The sequence below is a fragment of the Peromyscus leucopus genome, chromosome 15 (assembly GCF_004664715.2).
Source record: "Peromyscus leucopus breed LL Stock chromosome 15, UCI_PerLeu_2.1, whole genome shotgun sequence".
Classification (NCBI taxonomy): domain Eukaryota; kingdom Metazoa; phylum Chordata; class Mammalia; order Rodentia; family Cricetidae; genus Peromyscus; species Peromyscus leucopus.
Genome location: NC_051076.1, coordinates 82311611 through 82327451, shown reverse-complemented (window position 1 = coordinate 82327451; position 15841 = coordinate 82311611). Strand labels below are relative to the sequence as shown.

At 39.6% G+C, this 15841-nt stretch overlaps 1 protein-coding gene across 7 annotated transcripts in view; it reads right to left on the bottom strand.

Moving 5' to 3' along the window:
• Relch (RAB11 binding and LisH domain, coiled-coil and HEAT repeat containing) overlaps positions 1-15841 on the bottom strand; it is a 93946-nt gene that overhangs the window by 16173 nt on the left and 61932 nt on the right. For 2 of the 7 annotated variants that reach the window (XM_028883388.2, XM_028883391.2), the window contains 6 exons: positions 12494-12542; positions 10607-10686; positions 7311-7417; positions 5861-5960; positions 1206-1288; positions 354-417 (listed from right to left, as the gene is read on the bottom strand). In XM_028883388.2, coding sequence (XP_028739221.1) covers positions 354-417; positions 1206-1288; positions 5861-5960; positions 7311-7417; positions 10607-10686; positions 12494-12542 — 483 coding nt within the window. Of the gene's footprint in view, positions 1-353; positions 418-617; positions 1289-5860; positions 5961-7310; positions 7418-10606; positions 10687-12493; positions 12543-15841 lie in introns of those variants that run through there. The other 5 variants (XM_028883392.2, XM_028883389.2, XR_005092925.1 and 2 more) reach the window with 5 other exon arrangements.

The following is a 15841-nucleotide window of genomic DNA, read 5'->3' as shown; positions in this document are numbered from 1 at the left end:
CTCTGTGTAACAGCCCTAGCTGTCCTGGAACTAGCTCTGTAGACCAGGCTGGCCTTGAACCCAGAGATCTGCCTGCCTCTGCCTCTCGAGTGCTGGGATTAAAGGAGTGCACCACCACTGCTTGGCTAGAGTCAATTGTTAAATTGAGAAGACTAATATATAAATGCAACAGTTTCTTAGACTAAACAATTAGTTTAGGCTATGGTACTTTTAGATATTATCTTCCTTTGATCAATAATTAATTAAGAAATGCCATAAAAGTTACAATGCTCTCTGACTACCACTTCAGGTATGCTAACAGAACTGTGTCATCACCACCAGCATAGAAGTAATAAAAAAATGTCCATTCCTACCTCTCTCTGAATAACTGTTTCCATAATAGTGCCAAACGCTGGGATTGTAGCAATCCTAACAGAGCTGTTAGAAATCAAAAAGGAAGGAGATTGAGACTTCCCTGAGAGACAACAAGATCATCATTAACATATGTATCAAAATAAGCACAAGGTAGAAATCCCGCATTAGTCTCTAGCAATGACAGTTAAACTTTAAAGAGCAGACCAAGAAGAATGCTCAATAAGACAGGCAGGATAACTCAGGGTCACAGTCTGTGAACTCACAATTCAGGATCACCGGACAAGGTAACAAGGGCCGGAGCAACCCGCTTGTCAACTAATGCTTCACTCATGCCTCGAAGAGTCAGCTGTAAACCAGTCAACATGCAATAAAAAATGGTTTGGTAAACTGGAATGAGAACTGGGTTAGCTGTGACTGAGGATGGGCAGGCAGACTCACTGGCCTTTCTTGCTTTAGTCATCCACATGAGACATTAAAATGTTAAGCCTTTGGTTCATGCCACTACACTCACTGGCAACAACCTGTTAGTGAGATTAGCAGAGCATCCTTTCTTGGCTCGGAAGAAATAGTCCATCAGCTTGTTTTGGTTTTGAAAGTGTTTATTGATTATTAATGCTAATACTTTTTACTCTACTATTTGGCCTCCAAATTAGACTTATTTTGAGGTTGACTTAAAAACCCCCAACAATATACTAATAGCAACATGATAAAGTTTCAAATCAAATAAGCATATAACCCAATATTACTATTTTCAAGTGATTCTTCAGTGACTGTTAACAGCTTGATGGTTATTTCTCAACAGGCACATTTAGAAAGGAATGCTGGACATAGAAGGCAGGGACAACACTTACATTTCAGGGTCACTGGAGAGAGTAATGAGAGCAGGAACAACCCTCTGAGCTACCAGAGTCTCATTCACCCCCTTCACCAACAGCTGGTTGGTCAGCACAGGGGGTATTCACAGGTGGTGCATGGAAAGCAAACAGTGTGCCACGGGAAGAATAAAGGAACAACCAAGAGAAAGAGAGAAAACACAAAAGCAAAACCAAAATTAGAAGCTAAGCAAATACTGCTACTAGAGTGCTTACCAAGGCAGAGAAGGCTTAGGAGGATAGAAAGCTTACATTGCCTAGCAGTCCACAAAAAGAGGTTTGTCATCAATTGGATGGCAGTTTGTCCTTTAGGTTATAAAGACCACATTCAATTCCTATCTTCAATTAAAATGTAATGGAAAGGAAAATTTTACTTTTTTTCTTGTTGGTTTTATTGAGACAGGGTCTCAATCTCTAGTTCTGGCTGGTACTAACACACTATGTAGATTACACTGGCTTCAAACTCTCAGAGATCCACACGCCTCTACCTCCCTTATGCTGGTATTAAAGGTGTGCACCAGTACAGCTCTTAAAAAAAGAAAAAAAAAAGGCCGGGCGTTGGTGGCGCACGCCTTTAATCCCAGCACTCGGGAGGCAGAGCCAGGTGGATCTCTGTGAGTTCGAGGCCAGCCTGGGCTACCAAGTGAGCTCCAGGAAAGGCGCAAAGCTACACAGAGAAACCCTGTCTCGAAAAACCAAAAAAAAAAAAAAAAAGAAAAAAAAAAAAAAAGAAAAAAAAATCTAAAAAAGAGACACATATTGTATTAACAATATAACTAATTCAAATTCTTAAAAGTCAATTGGGTATGATTTTATTGTGATCACCAAAGTACAAACAGGCCTTTTAAAAAGCAAACTTTAATGGCTTGTAGCCATCACAAAACTGCTTCTGACTGTTCTACAGTGAGGACATGAAAGTCCACACACTAAAGCTCCCAACCTTTTCTCACACAGCCTTATCATCTAAGGAACACATGTACTGCAGCATAATATTTTGGAATGTTAGACCTGGAAACCAGCTCTGGGTTCAAATTCCAGCTCTCACCCACTATTAGCCATGAAGCCTTAGATGAATTACAGAATAAACTAGTTTGCTCATCTGAAAATGCTGAATTTCTCACCTAACTCAGAGAATGAGTGTACTATTATTGGCAAGCAAGAGAAATACTGAACATGACAAAGAATATGCATACAAGAGATGAGTTTAGTTGTGACTACTCAATAATATAGGATTTTCAATTTTATAAAAAGAAATCATTTAATTAAAGTTTGTTAGTTTACCTCTGAACACGTCTTTGCTTTCTAATTTTCTAAAAGCTTACATATAATATGATCAGAACCAATCTGTTTCTTTAATAGTCATTAAAATACTTTGGTTAGCAACCAATACTAATTTTGTAAAACAAGAGCATAATAGTATATATTTTGTTTTTGTAAAGAGTACCACCCCATCCCCAGCTTCAGAATGTAAGCAGACATTACTACTAAATCCTTATCAATCTGTTCATTAGTAGTCCTTCTCTGATCAGAGTTCCCATGGACCTTCTATATCAAAATCACCACTGTGCATGCATTGACACCCTTCTTATAAAGTATGAGAAGCTTAGCTGAAGTTATGTGAAGATATTTATTTTTGCAATAATTTGTTACCATTTATCAACAATTTATTTCAGAATTGATTTTGGCATTCTGAGACAATTTATTAAATGTCTACATAATTAGGCAGGAGAAAAAACCCAAAGACATCTTATTATTTATATTCATGTTACTGTATTCAGGTAGGAAGAAACAGGACAAGGAGTTCAGATTCTTTGTATCGTAAGATGGCTTAAGTTTGAATCTAACTTGATGCCTGCTATCTTGCGTCTATTCAAAGTAGGTGATTTAGAGGACAAGTTGATCACTCACAGCTCTGGGATCCTTAAGGTAATTAAAACAAAATCTAAAAAAATAAGTCAATAATTTTAAGAGTTATCGATTAATAGATATTTTACGTACTGTATCTTTTGATTTTTATGTCTGGTGAAGCAAATACAAACATTATCAAAATTTTAGCAGATGAAGAAACTGAGACTTGTAGAAAAGAAGTGAATTTGTCCAGGGTTTTTGAGTTGGAAGTAGAACCAGACAATGGACTGACTCATTCTTATCTGCCTTAATTGATGTCTGTGTTTTCTTTGAGTTATGGTCCAATGGTACAGTTCAATTACCTCATGATTAACATACTAGCTATGTGAAGTTCTTTCCTATAATTGTCACTCTAGAAATATGAAAGTCACTAAGCTCCTCCTATACAAGAATTTCATTCATTATCTACTTCAAAAGGTAAGACACAGTCTGTTGTTTAATACCAGCAACAATATAAACCCATTGAGTTTCTCCTTGTCCTGCTATCTAAAAATGAAGCCACATTTGTGTTAAATTCTAGAAAATATTTCAAATTAAGTTCCTATATATCAATTGCTCACTTCAATCATTTTATTCTGTTGTTTTACTTTTGAGATAAGCTCTCAGGTAGTCCTGGCTGGCCTTGAACTCACTATGCCTTGGAGAATACTTTTGATCCACCTGTCCGACTTCTGCACCCCCCCTCCCCAATCTTATGTGGTCCTGGGAAAGAACATAGAACCTTTCCTAGGCATGCTAGGCAAGCACTCTAGTAACTAAGTCATACCTTCATCACAGCCCCTAATACCACTTTTCTAAAAGAAAAAGTTATTTTAAATGCCCTTGTTTTTATTTGTAATTTACTCATTTTGAGGGAAGCAGACATTATTCTAAATGACAAAACGTTAATATAAAAGAAATCTCATGAATCAAATATAATTTTTGGTAGATTATTTCCCCCAAATGAGGATTACTGACAGTAAAATTATACCCTAACTAACAGAAAATATAGTCCAATGCTAATCCATCTATATACCTTGTACTCCTTAAATTTATAATCTTCTAAATCACTGTTGAACTAGACTCAGAAGTTCATAGTCAACTGAAAAGACTGTGTAGGCACAGGTACAATGTTCAAATAAGCACCGACAGCTAGCACAGAAACCAAGTCACATACAGAAACAAGGCAGATGCACAAACAAAACCAAATGTGAAAAGGGGGCAGGCTGTGTTTTATCTGAAATGTTTCCATTCACACAGTATATATATATAAATAAAATTGTAGAAAATTATAGAAAGCAAGTATTTTAAGTATATGAAGTATTCTATCCTTCCAATTGTAATTTATCTTAAATTGTAGAGAAATTCTTAAATTCAGGAAGATTGAATTAATTCTTCTCAAAAATATTTGAAGTTCTACCCCCCAGCCAAGAAGATGTTTGCAGCTGATACCTGGCTGGGAGAGGAAAAATCAGTTTTCTCCAATGGAGTGTCAGTAGGCATATATCAACCATGAGCAGGCCCAGGAGTAATTGGTCAACACAAAACAGACTCTTGTGTTGCTTTTTGAGCACTTTTTGCTTTGTTCTGTTTTGTTTTGGTATTTTTCTCGTCTTATTGATTTTCTTTCCTTTTTTTAAAGCTTGTTTTAAGCTTTCATTTTTACTGGCTTTTAAAAAAAATCCTTTTTGAGAGAGAAAGAACATGAAGTTGGTCAGGAAGGAGGTAAGGAGGATCTGGAAGGAGCTGAGGAAGAGGAAAGAATATTACTCAAGTATATTGTGTGAAAAATAACTTTTAAAAATTAAAATAAAAAGGAATCCCAGGCATGAAGGGACAATTTTAGTTTAGATAAATATATGTTCCGTACGCAGTTTTATTATTTTGTGAAGTAACAGCACAAATTAGAAAAACAGTGACATGACAACTGACATTTATTACAGCTCATATGTTCGACACCATTGTTCAGGGCTTTACGGAACTAACTCACTGAGTATTAACAAATTCATTCAAATAGGACTCTCTTTTTTTACATCACTATCTTCATTTTGTAGATGAGAAAACTAATGTACAGACAAGTTCAAATCTGTCCAAGTAATTAAAAAAGTTGGTAGAAGAGATGGAAACTTGAACCCAGGCAGCTTGACTCTATGGTAAGACAGCTTCATCACTAAACCCATTGAGGACTTTAAGTTCTAAAAATAAGTACATATGACTTCATGCTACCTGATGGGTAAATTTTCAGGTACTTTCAGTTTTCATTTGGGAAGATAGCAAGTTAATAAAATCTAGGTACATTATAGAACTATTTTCTCCCTTGTAAACCTATAGGCAGTTAATGACTAGGGGCCCTATTCCAGATATGATATATGAAGGAATATTATAATTGCAAATAACTGTATTTTGATACTATTAAAAGTACTATAACTTAAGCAATACCCTATGCTGTTTTAGCTTGAGCAGTCATTTACCTCGGTAAATAGGAAAGGACCATCAGAAAGATTTAATAGGATGAAATTTAAATAAGGTCTAAAAGAGAAATGAAACTGAAAATAACATTTAAAGAACCAATACGGCTAAAAAACATTCTTCAATTTGCCAAAGCTAAAGTTCTGCCCCATCACACAGTACACAACTAGACAGCATTCAATGTCATAAATGAATAAATATATATATGCACACACATATACACGGCATTTAAAACTGGAAATCACCAGTAGAACCAAGAGAAGTGAATGGTAACATACCTCAAACATCCTAGCAGCAGTACACCTGACAAGTGCGGAAGTATGGACAACACCATACCACAAAACAGTCAGTAACAGCTCATGATAGGCAGGATTTGCACTGCAGGAAAAATGACAATGTTACGATGAAAGCCACATGCCTAACTGTTGCATTGAAAATCACTATCTATGTTTGTAGACATTTATTACATATACACATATTAATGATAAAACACTGGCAGAACATATAAATGAAACATAAGTTTATTATCTCACAGCTAAGATCCCACAAAAGGCACTTTATGTAAGTGTAAACCATATTCAGAATTACACTCCTCCAAGCATCTGTAATTGTGACAGAAATTCTCAACTATTTAATAGCATGGAAACTAAAATCGCAGATAAAAAGAGGAATAGTGGCACATCCCTATACACAGAACATAGGATGTGAAAGTCAAAGGACCGCCAACTGCAGGCCAGTCTGCACAATGTTGCTCAGGTCTACAGAAACTGGGTAAGCGATAAGCCTGTTTTGTCATGTGGTTGTAGAGTGAAGCTAATCTTAATGGAAGATGTGATTAATAAATGTGTCTCCTAGGGAGTGGCTCTGGCCTGTATCTCAGCTGCTCAGGAAGGTAGGTAGGAGAATTACCAGTTCAAGGGCAGCCTGAGCTATAGAATGAGCTCAAGGCCTGCTGTGGCAACAAAGTGAGACTCTGTTTTAACAAATGAAAAAAAAATAAAAATTAAAATTTAAAGAGGCTGGGGTTATAGCTCAGTGGGAGAGCATTTGTCTGGCACATATAAGGACCCAGATTTAATTTCTAGTGCTGCAAAGGGAGTGACTGAGATATATGCACTTCAGTAACCATAACTTGTGATTAAAGCAGGATAAGCATGTCACAGAGAACTGAATAAGGAGTCCATGATACTAGTTTTCAATTGAGGCTCCTTTTCACTTCTGGGAAACCATTTCTTAAAATCTGCATTGATTATATTTTTCTACTAGCTTCAAAGAAAGCATTAGTGCGTACCCTTTCTCATTAAAAGAATCACATCAACTACAAAATAGTTAAGAATACTCAAACAAGCAAAAACAAAACCAACTCAAAATGTAACTACTTAACTCTTAAAAACAATTGTTGTAGGATTAGGTTTAAAATATCATTCATTTAATAAATCCATGTGGAAAAATACATACACCTTAAAAACATTCATGTACCTTATGGTACTTTCTTCTCTAGCGTTGAAGCATGTGCTAGCCCTTCCCTCCCCTTGCTGGAAACCCTGCCCTGCTTCAGTTTGGATGGGTGCTCCTTTCATCTGCTTTTAATTTCTAGAGTGGGACTTCCAACAGCTATCATTCCGGAGCTTCCCATCATTGTTTGGTCTTAGTTTCCAGAATCATACTTTTTTTTCTTTGGTATGTCTTTACAACAACAAAAAAACTGCAAGCTATTTTGTTTTTTACCCAAGTTCCACAAAGGAAGCCTTCAGGCTGTCAAGGGGAGCGTGAGACAGTGATAGCAGCGTCATTACGTCTTCTAAGAAGCCAACTAGCAGCTTTCGGTCCTCTTCCTGCAGAGGAAAAATATTGATAATGAATTCCCAAGCAATTAAGTAGAACTAAATGCCATTATTACCTATCTTTACTTATAAAGTATTACCACATGAGGGGAACAGATCCCACCTCAAAAACTATTTTAGTTGAAGATACTATTTATTAAACATATCCATGATCACAATACTATGAGGTCAAAGACTATATCATTATTTGATTTAGATTTTGCTGTCTAATATGGTAGCCACTAGTCACATGATCATTTATTTTTAAATTTAAATGAAAAAAATTAGTAGCATAATTTAGTTTTTTAGTCATGCTAACTATAAATTAAAGATTTAACCACTTTAAACACTGAGAATAATTAGTATCCTCAGTATTAGATGACTCTGATATATAAACTATTTACACTACTACAAAAAGTTTCATTAGTTGGTCCTGATTTAAGGTATAGTATTTTATAAAAATGACATTATCAGTCTTAGTTTCCATGAATGGTGGCTATACACAGTGAAAAACAGACCACCCAAACAGTTACCTTTCTAATAACAAAGGTTGAGTTCTAAGAATTCTATTTGTAATATTAAGTGGTAAAACCTCTAGTTGCTGAAACAGAGCAGTGTTCTGAAAACAGTTCTAGTTTGTGTTTAAGGATAAATTACTAATGTTTTTAAGCCTTATTCAAGGAATCATTATTTATTTCATAATTTTTATTAAGAAATAGACAAATCTGTTAGATTAGAGCTAAAAATTTTGCATGTTTAACTAATCTGAGTGCATAAGGGAAAGAAATCTGATATTTTCCCAGGAAATAAACATATAAGTTAAGGTCAATTGTCAAAAAGGATAAAAGTCAAGGACAAATAGCTTCTGGACACACTCAAAGGTTCAGAAGGCAGACTGAATTACGTCAGACCAAGGTGAGAAGGGAACTTTATCCCCCACTACCTTTTTTTTTTAAAGTTATCCACTGTGTTGGTTAGTTTTTTGTTTGTTGACACAAGCTAGAGTCACCTGGAAGAGGGAACCTCAGTTGATAAAACTATCTCTACCACATTTCTTAATTAATGATTCACGTGAAGGGTTCAGTCCAGGGTGGGCAGGGCCATCCCTAGGCAGGTGGTCCTGGGTTGCATAAGGCTGAGCAGGCCATGGAGAGCAAGCATGTAAGCAGTATTCCTCTATGGTCTCTGCTTCAGTTCCTGTCTTGGCTTCCCTCAAAGATGGACTGTGACTGGAGCATGTAAACCAGACAAACCCTTCCCTCCCCACACTGCTTTTGGTCTCGACCTTTATCACAACAAAACAAAGTAACTAACCAGGATACCTACTAAAGTTAAACAGTAAATATAACTGGAAAACAAACTGCACATCTAAAGGGATTCAGTGAAATAAGAGCTAAAAATAGATTTCCAAATGAGCAGGGATTCTTTTGAACTTTTCAAATTAACTCTATTTCCCATTTTAAATATCAAATCAGATAAAACTGCTTTATATATGTAGGTCACAAATTGTGTGTGTGTGTGTGTGATGCTGGGGATCAAACTGAGGGGCAAGTACATGGTGGGCAAGTGCTTTAGCACTGAGCTATATGCCTAGGCCTTGAGATAGTCTTTGTTTCCTAATAAAAGTATAGGCTGTGGCTTATCCTAACACAAATAGTACTTAGCAAGGAGAACCATTAACTGCTGGTCTGTGCTTTCTGAAATGAGCATTCTGGGCAATCTCTGATTACTGCCTCAATTTATTAAATGTTCTGTGATGGAAAAGCTCCTATCATTTTAGAAATAAAGACATATTTGGATTTCAGAGTCATTTCAGAGATAGGTTTTTATTCATAACATCATAAGTCTGTTTTGACGTCCTATTATATGCCATATCTTGTATCTGGTAATTTATCATGCTTTAAAATGATAGTTAATCAAACCTCTATCAAAACTGTGAAGTTAAAAAGAGAGAAAACATTGATATCAGATTTGATACCATGCTGATGCAACTTCCAAATCAAATGGAGAAGAGAATAGTATCACACTATTGTTTATAGTAATATTTGGACTGAACATAATTCATCTCTAACTTTAAGAATACTAGAGACTGTCTGAAAATATCCCACATTGACACTGAATGTCTGTGTTATGACATCACAGAAATTCACTTAGAAAAGCTTTAAGGAATATTGTGCTACTTTTAACAGAAACAGAACTCAGTTAGTATTCAGGGTACAGCAGTGAGTTTTAATGCTGTGATACCACTTGAATGTGCTTAGAAGAAAGATGCAATAAATATCAAGTGATGCTCTTAGAATTCAAGGGTCAAAGAAACTAGGAATCCATGGATGAAAACTCAGAAAATCATCAGTAAAAGTGTGCTTCTTCCTTCATATGCTCCACTTTCTAATGTGCCTTAATGTGGATCATGCTATTTACTTAAAGTACAGTGAGAAGAATGTAGCTGTCTGTTGCTAATGACCACACACCTCCTGACATCTATCCTAGCTTAATTCACTTTTCCTGAGTCTGTGCTGGGTTTATGCCTTATTTACACTACAGCAGAAATAATATTGTACTGATTCTGGGACTAACTCTTACTCTAGCAAATTCTGCTTTCATATTCATCGATGCTTTGAATAATCAGGTCAGATGATGGGAGATGGACAGAGGTCCTGTCACACGGGTGGTAGAGCTCAGTCACTCTTGTTAAAACTCCACCAACATAACAGCTTATGCAACATGAGTGATCACAGCAAGACCAGCAGAAGTTAGATGAGCTGTGTCCTGACTACAGAATCATAAGCAAATAAAATGGTTTATAACTATGTCTTGGGATAGTTTAATATATAGCAGTAATTAAGAAAAACAAAGTATTACTAAAGGGTACCTTGGTAAAAACAATATAGTTTCTACTGCATTTTAAAAATTTCTAATATATGTATTAGATAAACCATTTATCCAATACATGGAAAACGTCATGAAACACAAAGAAATGTAGTAAATGTAGTAAATTAAGTAAATGTAATCTAATGTTAAATTAAATTTATTTGTTAAATTGGCACTTTATTTGGAGACTTATTCAAATATGCTCCTCATTTGAAAAATTAGTAAAACTTCTCTTTTTGCTTTTCTTTTGGGTCTGACCCCAGCAAACAAACATCACGTATTTTCTAAGGAGAAGGTACCTTTACTGGAGAGGAAGACTTGCTCTCTTACCTGAATGTAACACGTGAGGACTCCTGTGGCATAAATGGGGACTGTAGCTTTAGTGAGGACCCCATTTCCTGATGAGGAATCTAAAATTATTAAAATATTTTTAAAAGTTCTAGTATACTTTAAGGATAAAGGCAAAAATGAAAAACAGAATTGCATTTAAAAGTACAACTATGTACAAGATTGTTTTGTGACGCATTTTGGTGAAGGCACAACTTAATAACAACTTAACACTTAGTTCTGAAGTGGCATTAGAACACACACTTCTGATAGATGAGAAAGGAATTTAATAATCAAACTGGGATCTTAGACTCCTATTTCTAGAATAAAAAAACCCAAAAGCTTTCTTTGAGAGTCTCAGAAGTATCTCCACAGCCAGGTCTTAAGTAGCACCCATTTCACATCAGTTAACCTGCTTTGGCTCAGGGCTTCTGCTGTAGGTTTTCATGCAGACAGTGCCCTGATGATGTTCAAGGAGGAGGAGTCAGGCTACACAAATGGGAAGAATGGCAAGAGAATCCAGCCATGATTGGGTGACCTGTGACTACTGTCTAAGAGTCTTCATCTACAAATAGTAAGATAATGTGAGACTTACAAAGAAAAATTCTACAGATGATAATGAGGTAAATTATTTATAGTACCAATAGTTCATCTACTGATCATTACACAGTTGTAAGTGGTTTGTTTCTATGTTCTTAAGTGGTGTTTTCTTGTTGTTGTTATTGTACTGACACTTTTATATAGTTAGTTTACATTGAGTGCTGAACACAAAGAAAATGAATTAAAAAGATACATTGAACAATTAGACATGATTTCAACAACAAAACTGGTTTCACATTAGCTAGCATTTAAAGTTTATTTTGCTGGTAAAAGTAAACTTTTCTTGGGAGGAATATTGATGTTAGCTAACACAACAGTAGTAGTAGAGAATTAAATCTGAGGCTGGAATAAGTGGTATTTAGAGATACAACTATAAAAATGGGGCTTAATAATCATTTCCTTTCTGAACAATTAAATATTCACAGCTAACTATTGATTTTAAAAGTTGTTAGTTCTCAATAACTTAATTTTTCTTCACTAATTTATCATTAGAATTAGTACATACCTCAAACATAAAAAACATCAACAATTAGGCAAAAAACAACTCTTGAAAAAACTATTAAAAGTAACTTTTGTGCTGATGTTTTCAAACTTAATTCATTTATTCATTCTCTAACTATTGCTAAGGATACCAGGAATGTAGTTTTCTAGACACTAAATCACATCTTAAGTAAAGAATTACCTATGCATTTAAGATCAATCAAGTGGAAGTTGCTATATATTCCATTTAATATTTTCTATTATTTATTCTTAGAAATAAAAAAAAATAGACAGGGTTACAAGAGGTATACATAGTCATTTTCTTAGGCCAGTGAAGCTGGCCTAGAGTGATGCTGTACCTGTTCTGTCTAAGACAGATGGGTGAAAAATGATCAATGCAAGGTCTATTCACACAGGACCTATAGTTTCTTTAAATTTTCTGTTTCATTTAAAAAACTTGCATACCCTTCATTGCTTTCCACTGTTATTTTAATGTTGCTTCTTTTGTAAGCTGAAGTACTTTGAGCATACCACAGCACACTCTAAGAATGAAAGCAGCTGGTTGGAGAAGCTTGACCTTGAGTCAGAATGGTCACAATTAAGGTAGTTATTTACAATCAGAGTGAGGAAGGATGAATTCACCCGTTGAAGCCAACTGACATGGCTTGTAGGAATACTAAGAACTCCATGACATATACTTTCCTTCTCAATTACTCTTCTTAGTTTATATAATTTTCAGATAACAAATATAATATTTTTCATGAATATAAGAGTTCAACTGTTTTTTAAAGTAATACTAGACATACTCACCAATGTTTTCTTCAGAGAGTCTTAAAATCTCCTGGAATTGGGGTTTTACCTAAGCAATGCAAAGAAAAGATCCATGGATTAATCAGTGGTAAAATATATATTAATTGTCGATACAACTATTTATTTTGCTTTATAGACTACTGAAATGGTCAGAAATATATTATGTTTAATTAACAGGCTCAAGATAAAGGAAGAATAAAAGGGATTGGAAGCAGGACTTTTAAGGATAAATAAAAATCTAGTCAGGTCAGTAAGTATTTTCAGAATAGTTTTTGGTACCTTTCCTTAAAATAATTTCCAAGATGACTTTAAATACTTAAAATTACTGCTAAAAACTAAATTTCGTTATCAAAAAGTTCACTTGCATATTATTACATGATTAAACACTATATCACTACATATGATTAGAAGTATTGGGAAGGCGCAAGTCCTCCGAGAGACTTCGCCCCGGGTACCCGTGTATCTAATAAACCCTCTTGCTTTTGCATCTGATCGGTGGTTTCGGTGTGTTCCTTGGGTTTGGGGTCTCTCCTGAAGGAAGATCTCCCCTGGGAGTCTTTCATTTGGTGGCCCGTACGGGGATGGAGACCCCTCCCTGGGACCACCGACCCACCATCAGGAGGTAAGCCGGCCGGCCTTGGTTTATGTCATCCCTGTCCTGAGTGTTGTCTGTTTGTCTGAATGTTGAATGTTGTTTGTTTGTCTGCGCGCCTGATAATCTGTCTGAGTCAGTGGATCTGAAGGGGCTGAGGAGCCCGGACTTCGCCACTGCACCCTGGAAGACGTTCCACGGGGAGTCTGAAGTCCCCTCTGGGGCACGGTTTTTCTGAAGTCCCCTCTGGGGCACGGTTTTTCTGAAGTCCCCTCTGGGGCACGGTCTTTCTGGTTTTGCTTTCGGTTTGGAACCGAAGCCACGCAGCGTGTGTTAGTCTCATTTGTGTTTGTCTGTCGTTTTTTGTTTTCTGTTTAACCATTCTCCTCCTAGAAACAGTCATAGGAAGCCGGATCAGCGGATCTCTCCCGCTCCCCGTTCCTCCTGACCCCTCCACCAGCGTGTTGTTTCCTCTCCCCGCATTCCGCCGCTCCGGTGGCGGCGGCGGGCGCCGGTGCGCCCCTCGCCTCCTCCTGTCCCCGCGGCCGCGGCGCGGTCACGGGGGTCCGGGGCGGCGCTGGGGGGCCTCCCCTCCTCGCTCCCCGCCCGTCCGCGTCTCCTGCGCGGGCGGAGGGTCGGGGCTGCGCCAGTCTTTCCCTGCCGGGTCCGCCCGCTGGGCCGCGGTTTTCCGCGCGGCGGCTCGCCTCGGCCGGCACCTAGCAGCCGACTTAGAACTGGTGCGGACCAGGGGAATCTGATCGCAAAGGCCCGCAGCGGCGCAGGTGGGCGCAGGATGTGGCGGGGGCGCGCAGGCGGGGCCAGGGATGGGGTCGGCGGGGGCTGCCCCCGGCCGGCGACAGCCGCCGAGCGCACTTCCACCTTGGCAGCGCGCCGCGCCGCGGACCGGGACGCTGAGAGGGCCCGGTATGGAAAAGGTGGCTCGGGGCGGCGTCACCCGTGGACGCCGAGTCACCCCGCCTCGAGTGTTACAGCCCCCCCCCGACAGCGCCGGAGGGACCGGCGGCTCCTGCAGCGGCCCCCCGAACAGCGGAGGATGAGGCTCCTGCTCCCTCCCCAATTGCCGGTCGCCTATGAGGAAGGCGGGACAAACCAGCCAAAGACAGCGAGCCTTCCTGGAGGCTCGGAGGTTCCAGGAGACAATAAAAGACCCACCCAATTGCCTAATACAGCCTTTCCCCTCACCCGCCCGAACTGGGACTCCGCGACCCCAGAGGGTAGGGGGCACCTACGTCTCTATCACCAGTTGCTCTTAGTGGGTCTCTGAGGGGCTCTAGACCCCCTACCAATTCGGCTCAGGTTACCAGGAAGAGACGCCGGCGTTTTTGGAAAGACTTAAAAAGGCAGGAAAAGTGTTTAATAAGAGAGACAGAAAAAATGAGAGAAAAAAAGTCCTGGCCACTGTAATGTCTCAGGGACAGGTCAGAGAGGGAGTTAGGACTGGAGATCTTGACAAAGACCAGTGTGCTTACTGTAAAGAGAGAGAACATTGGGCTTGTGACTGCCCAAAGAAGCCTCAAGGATCTCGGAGACCTAAGTCAAGGGCCACGGACCTCCTCAATCTGGAGGATTAGGGAGGTCAAGGCCAGGAGCCCCCCCCCCCGAGCCTAGGATAACTCTCAAGATTGGGGGGCAGCCAGTGACCTTCCTGGTGGACACCGGGGCTCAACATTCAGTCCTGACCCATACCGGAGGCTCTCTCAGTGACCGCACAGCTTTGGTCCAGGGGGCCACAGGTAGCAGGAGGTATCGATGAACCACCGAGAGAAAGGTTCAGCTGGCATCTGGACAGGACCCAAAGGGACCCCCCTACAAGTCCTAGCCCTTTGAACTGTTCGTGGACGAGAACTCAGGCTTTGCAAAAGGAGTGCTGGTACAGAGACTGAGGCCATGGAAGAGACCTGTAACTTATCTATCCAAAAAATTAGACCCGGTAGCTGCAGGATGGCCCCCCTGTCTGCGCATGGTAGCCGCTATTGCTGTTTTACTGAAGGATGCAGGGAAACTGACTTTGGGACAGCCATAAACTGTGTTATCCTCCCATGCGGTGGAAGCTCTGGTCCGACAGCCCCCAAATAGATGGCTCTCAAATTCCAGAATGACCCACTACCAGGCTCTGTTGTTAGACACAGACCGCGTGGTGTTCGGACCAGTTGTCTCCCTCAACCCCGCAACCCTGCTGCCCTTGCCAGACCCATCCAAGGAGCACAATTGCCTCCAGATTCTGGCGGAGGCACATGGCACCCGCTCCGACCTAACAGATTTTATCTGGTTCACGGATGGGAGCAGCTTCCTCCAAGAAGAAGAACGGAGGGCCGGAGCAGCCGTCACCACCGAATCGGAGGTAGTTTGGGCCTCACCACTGCCACCTGGAACATCGGCCCAAAAGAACAGAGCTGATCGCGCTGACCCAGGCCCTCCGGATGGCGGAAGCCCGGAGGACCAGGAACTAACAAAGAAAATGGGGGCGGAATGGAGCCCCGAGCGACAAGCTTACATCATGGATGGACAGAGGCCTTCCTTACCAAGAAGGAGACCGCTAACGTGGTAACCAAAAAACTCCTGGATGACATCTTTCCCAGGTATGGAATGCCCCAGATATTGGGGTCAAACAATGGGCCCGCCTTCGTCTCCCAGGTAAGTCAGAAGGTGGCCAGGCTACTGGGGATTGATTGAAAACTTCATTGTGCATACCGCCCCCAGAGCTCAGGACAGGCAGAACGTGCAAATAGAACCAT